This window comes from Erigeron canadensis, chromosome 4 (genome assembly GCF_010389155.1).
Source record: "Erigeron canadensis isolate Cc75 chromosome 4, C_canadensis_v1, whole genome shotgun sequence".
In the NCBI taxonomy this organism is placed as follows: Eukaryota; Viridiplantae; Streptophyta; class Magnoliopsida; order Asterales; family Asteraceae; genus Erigeron; species Erigeron canadensis.
In genome coordinates, this window is record NC_057764.1 from 25,548,951 (window position 1) to 25,554,868 (window position 5,918).

Below are 5,918 nucleotides of genomic sequence, written 5' to 3' on the forward strand. Positions count from 1 at the left end.
GGTTCGAGCTCCACATACTGCCCATTGGATATCACAGTGGTGTCGGGACTGTAGTCTTATCAATATAAGAAACTATTATGTCCTCCTTCATATTTAGCTATATCAGTCATACCAAATATTATCACCTGTATCAGAGGTATATACACATCAAATCTATTGATTAGTCAAAAGATCAAAATAAGTGAAGTTAAATCTGAAGACTTAAAAAGCTTTTGAATATATAGTCACCAGCACCAATTAATCAACTCATATGTGATTTTATTAATATAGTAGGTACAAACTATGGATCACATTATCACAAAAACAAAAAAAACCCACACCAATTCTTAATACAAAACAACATCAACTATGCTCTCTGTTACTCAAACTTAACTTATGAACTTCTATTCATAAAAATGCAACACTATTTGATTGTTTTAAGGCTAGTTATCATACATTAGGCTCAAAACAGTATCATCTATCACATCTTCAAAAATTGACTCTTCGGTTTCCATAACTATATCTTGAGTCTCTGGACAAAGATCCATCCATGATCTTGGGACATCCAAGTCTTTTTTTATAAGTTGATCTAACGATCTAGAATAATTGCGATGTAGACGTGACTCAATTCTTTCCCACACCTCATTTATTAGGTCCATTCCCTTGGGAGGCATATGAATACTTGTTTTAAGGTATGATAACTGGGGAAAGAAGCCCAAGCAGGAATCACAAATCTCGCTGATGATTTCATTAGTGGCGTCGAATAAAAGCTGTTGGTCATGATCAGGCCGATTTGAGAAGATTTGTAGTTCATCGTATAATGATGATTCGATTATTTGGACTGAAGAAAGCCACCTTTTCTCAAACTCATCCCAGTTGAGATCAGAAGCTAGAAGTACAGCTTCGACGTATTCAAAAGCAGATTCCTCATTCTCCACAAGATGATTACATGTTTCTTTATTTCTAGCAGGGGTAACCATTTCTTCAAACCGGATACGGATTGGTTGGATTGAAGATTCAGCTAAAAATATTAACCGGAATTGAGTTAGCATGCATTAAAGGTGGCAAGCTGGTGGATGGGGTTACTAGTCAAAACGAGTTCATGTTAGACCCATGCTGTCTTGGTACATGTTGAAACGGGCTTAGTTGGGTCAAGCCCCAACATTTTGTACTCTGCAAGATACAGGTCTCAGATGCAAGAGCAGTTTCACCGGCTATGTGTGGATTGGTCTGTGGGGAAGGGTCGTGCAAGTTCCAAAGAAACTAAATGGCAATGGTTGTTCGGCAAACCAATCTTTTTGCAAATGAAACCATTTGGGAGTTTTATGCACTCTTAATACATTTTGGGCCAGTGACTCTTGACCTGTTTAATTCGTTTTCATTTTAACTAAAGTTTTTTTTAAAAAACTCATTTTACCCATTGACGTCAGGACTAGAACCCACCGTTACCTGGGTCACGGGTCATTACGAATCACAAGGCCTACAGAGTGAAGATAGTTCATAACCCAGACCAGCTACCTTATGGTCACATATAAAGAATACAAATAAGCAACAATATATGAGTGCTTAATTACCAGATCGTAAAATGGTTCTAGCTGGGCTAATATCATCATCTGAAAACAATGGCTCAAGAACGGATACAGGACTAGGTTTCCCAGTTCTATCATCCAAGGTACTCTCAGCTTCTTCAGCCTTTCTATTAAAAGCAAGTGAAGATCCTGAAGGAGACGCTGGTGGGGAACGAGATAACTCGTCTTCTTCAGATTTATCCTGTAAACCAACAAAGATACTGTGTTCATTATCATGATACGGATATTAAAAATAAATAAAACAATGTACTACCAGAGATTGCTTTCCTTACCACCACATCAAAAACTTCAACTTCTTCCACTGAAAGTGGTTCTATGACTTCTACATCTGCGTTTGTGTTAACAAATAAATCAGTAATGTTATTGAAGTACTTTTATTCCAGAAAGGCGTATAAAAACCAACATAAATATAAGAAATTTTGTTTTGTAAGCTAAACTGTCTAAATAACAGTGAATGACCATTTTACATCTTCCTCCACAATTTTTTTAATAGAATTTTTTTTAAAAAGTACCTTCAGCCTGATGAATTTCTTCACAGACTTCCAGTTCTCGACAATCATCGTCCGTCAGAGGTGGTTGACTTTCTTTGACTACTGGTGAATTCACATTAGGAGACATAGTGACAGCCCCATCCTCTGGCTTATTTCTAGGGCCGATACTTGAAGAACGAGAATTGTAGCCTGGAAAAGATAGAAGCTTTCCTAGACTTCTAGAAGTGCTCTCTGCCGTTAACTCTGTTTCTACATCGTCATTGTTCAACATTTCTGACAAATGTTTCTTTGCCTCAATGTAAATGTTAGATATCCGTTCACTAGTGTCTCCAAATGCATCTATTTTACACAGTTTTCTTTCTGATTTGCATAACCATGAAGCCTCATCTTGCCTTTTAAATCCGTTAGAAATTCTAGAAAACCTTTCGGAGTAGAAACGGTCTCTATTAGGAGAATTCCATCTAATATTGCCATCACAAACAGGTTTTTCATTACATCCTGAATCCCTTGGACATCTTCTAATAACATTCTTTAGTTTTTTCTTGATTTCTGTGAAAGAAAAGTGGGAAACACTTCTTTCATGATGAAATCTGTTGGGTGTTTTTGTAGGTGCTGGAGTATCGTTGTCATTCAATGATATACATTCGTGTGACTTGCTCCTTCTTCTAAAGAACTTTCGGTTTTTATGGGAGACAGTTTCTTCTGAGCTCGGAATACGTTGTTCATTGTCTAATGAGTTTGATCTTTCAAGAAACTTTGGAATCTGTTCTTGGGTTTTTCTATGATGTGATAGCAAGAGGTTGTTAACTAGATCTTCAAGATCACAATATTCTGATGGTTTTTGAGATAGAACTTGTTGATCAATAGAGATTTCCGTCAAAGACTTGCTTGATGTTTTTTCTGTTAAATCACATTGCATTTCTTCTTCCATGAGCTCCTTCACTCTTGTCTGTGCCATTTCACCTTTCTCATTGTAGGGAGATTCATCCCTTTGATGTATCTCTTCTGAATCGGTGATTGAGTTCACTTCGGATGAAGGACATGAAGGACCTGTGATAATTAAAAATTGCAGAGACCCGTATAGCAAAAATACAATAACACGGCACCAGGGTTAATGTCCGTGATGGATCAAAAGGTTCGTTGGCTACAGGGACCAAGGCCAAGACCGAATATGTCAAAAATTAATAAATAAAGGTTCAAATCTTTCAGTTTCATATGATGCATTACCCAAACACCCTGGTGCACCTAGGCTGTCTGTGTGTATGCCAAGACTAGAAATAAGAAATTATGTGACAAATAAGAATACATAAATCATCTGCTGAAAGTTAAGAAAAGTCAGATATTTTGCTTCTTGTTTGATAATGTCACGAAACCGTTACCCAAAGGCTTAATAACCCGATGCAATTTGCGTCATTGTCTTTGAGAGGTTGGAATTAGGAGCTTGAATCAATGAGTTTACCTGTGGTACTTTCAGTCATATATGTTCTATGATCTGAAAGCAGTCTTCTAGTAGCCCGACCATGGCGGAAGTCAAAAATATGTACTATACCCGACATGCAACCGGCTCGATCTTTATTTTCTCGAGCAAGACGTTGTTTTAATCGTTTTGCCATCAGAAAATCCGATTTTTTCAACTTCATGATCATCGATAAAGAAAATAAGAAAATCCGATATTTATTTTCTCGATCCGATTTTTTTTAACCCTGATATATAAGAATACACCTATAAATCTTGAGTCTTGAAACAAATATATGATTAATTATTATAAAGCTAACATCCAGATGATATAGGCTATAAATATGACAAAGCACGGTGCTAACAAATACCGTACTATTTATCTTATTCGAGTTAACTCGCAACCTAAAGTTGTAATATAAGTCTCATCGTAGATAAATTGTACTGGCATATGTTTTAGAAAAATGCATACACTTTAAACTAGTGATAAATAAAAACTACTCCTTAGTATAAAGTGATGCAAATGCAATATATTTAACTTTGGATTCCAAAACCTCTATTTGGGGAAGAGTCACAATCCTATACTTTTTTTCCCCACCCTGGTAACTTTTTAATTATATTCACATACTTTAATAAATTCTGATTTTCTCCTTACAATAAAACATCTTTTTGCTATTAAATTTATATGTGTCAAATTAACTGTTGGTGAAGGAAATGAAGCTTATTTGGATTTCACTATGATATAGAGTAATGTATATTCACATGTAAATATACATACACTGTGGTATCTAATGTAATTTCATGCCTAACACAAATATCAAGGCAGCACACAAAGAAAACAACAAGACAAATCAATGTCTTCTTCTGATGATGATGACAAAAAACAGACTAACCAGAAATGCTCAAAAGAAAGACAATATTTACTTCCAAATTGCACTTGTCAGCTCACAAGATTTTCATCAAACCAAAGTCCAAAACCACCTTCTCTTTTTCTTTCTAGCTAAATTGATCAACCCAATTACTTGAAGAATATATTCATCAAGATTGAAGATCTCGACTTTTGAGACTCTAAAAAGCCAAATTTTCAACCAAATTTTCCAAACTTGACATGAAGATCAAGCATGCAAAACTTGTTAACTAAATCTTGCAGAAAATGAACTTAATTCAATATGGGTAGCTCAAAGTTTCAATCTTTTTGACAAAAAACAAATACCCAGATGAAACTTTCTGCAAAATTGTAATTTTCTTGTCACACCATTAGACTTTTCTTGAAAGAAAATATGTTAAAAAGGTGAAAGCTTTATGGGCTGTACATAGATATAAAGAAAAAGGGTATCTTAAACCGACCAAAAAGAGAGACCCCAGATGGATAAAAGTCATAAAACACCATCCCACTCATTATTATATTTATTAAAAAAAACGTTTTATGGAGTGGCAGCCATTAAAGATTGTAAAATTCAGCAATGGTGGTGGTGGACTGGTGGTGTATATGAGAGAGTAATGACAGGGGGTAAAGATATGAATTTAAGCTTTTTGTGTGTATGTGTGAGTGAGAATTAATAAGGTGATGAAAAATGAAAGAGGAAAGTTGACACTTGTGTTAGTGCATTTGTGGGGCCAAAACAACATAATGTATACAAAAATATATACACTAGAGAACATATTATGTATGTATACATTTGTTGAATAAAGAGGAAGCTTTGGGATAAAGTTTGCTAAGTGTTTTTTATTCTTACAGCTGCTTGTAATTGCAGGTTCCCATGTTCAATCATCATCAGTTTCACCACCAACACACCACCCCACTATCATCCATGATCCATCTTCATCATCATGCCTTTTTCCAACACAAATATAGATGCACATCCATTTAATTTATTGTATTATATTAGACATTCTATCTACATCAGTAAATTTTATGGCATATAATTTACTTTCTTTTTCTCAAAATAGATTTCATGCATGTTAAAGAAAAATTAAATCTTAGGAGATATAATCATTGCATTATATAGTTAAAAGATGACACATAATATTACACTTGATTTTTCTCATACGCCTAGAAGTCGGTTATTTGAAAATAAAATAATACGGTAAAAATTAATTTAGTTATGACTATACTAAAACAGTAAAAAGGGGACATTCGTTTTAAAGTAAACTAAAATGAAAGATAAATACGGAGTACTTATTTTAGAAGGGATACGTATTTTAGCATCTTTAAATTATCTATGTTGATGTGGTTAAGAACACAATCGTTAAACTTTTACAAGTCAAATCTAATTACATAAAAACAAAACTTTTTAGATGATTTTTATATGCTACTTACTTCTAACTTTAAGGGTTGGGATGTGGCTAGCTTGGTCTGAATCAAGACGAGTCACAAACTCGTTCAAATTAACGGAAGAAACCA

General features: G+C 34.6%; 1 protein-coding gene across 1 annotated transcript; it reads right to left on the reverse strand.

The window, feature by feature from the left end:
• Positions 1-356: 356 nt before the first annotated feature.
• LOC122598087 (protein TRM32-like) lies at positions 357-5,060 on the reverse strand. Its single transcript, XM_043770694.1, has 6 exons — positions 4,408-5,060; positions 3,519-3,762; positions 2,081-3,109; positions 1,841-1,896; positions 1,554-1,749; positions 357-1,000 (listed from the first exon to the last, which is right to left on the reverse strand). The coding sequence occupies exons 2-6, from the start codon at positions 3,703-3,705 to the stop codon at positions 423-425; spliced, it is 2,046 nt and encodes a 681-aa protein (XP_043626629.1). The 5' UTR covers positions 3,706-3,762; positions 4,408-5,060; the 3' UTR covers positions 357-422.
• Positions 5,061-5,918: the final 858 nt, after the last annotated feature.

Excerpts from the sequence above, each read along its gene's own strand:
- LOC122598087 (XM_043770694.1), bottom strand. The coding sequence starts at position 3,705 with ATGATCATGAAGTTGAAAAAATCGGATTTTCTGATGGCAAAACGATTA. Across the intron at positions 1,897-2,080 it reads AGAAATTCATCAGGCTGAAG|ATGTAGAAGTCATAGAACCA; the intron begins GTACTTTTTAAA and ends ACACAAACGCAG. Across the intron at positions 1,001-1,553 it reads TAGAACCATTTTACGATCTG|CTGAATCTTCAATCCAACCA; the intron begins GTAATTAAGCAC and ends TAATATTTTTAG.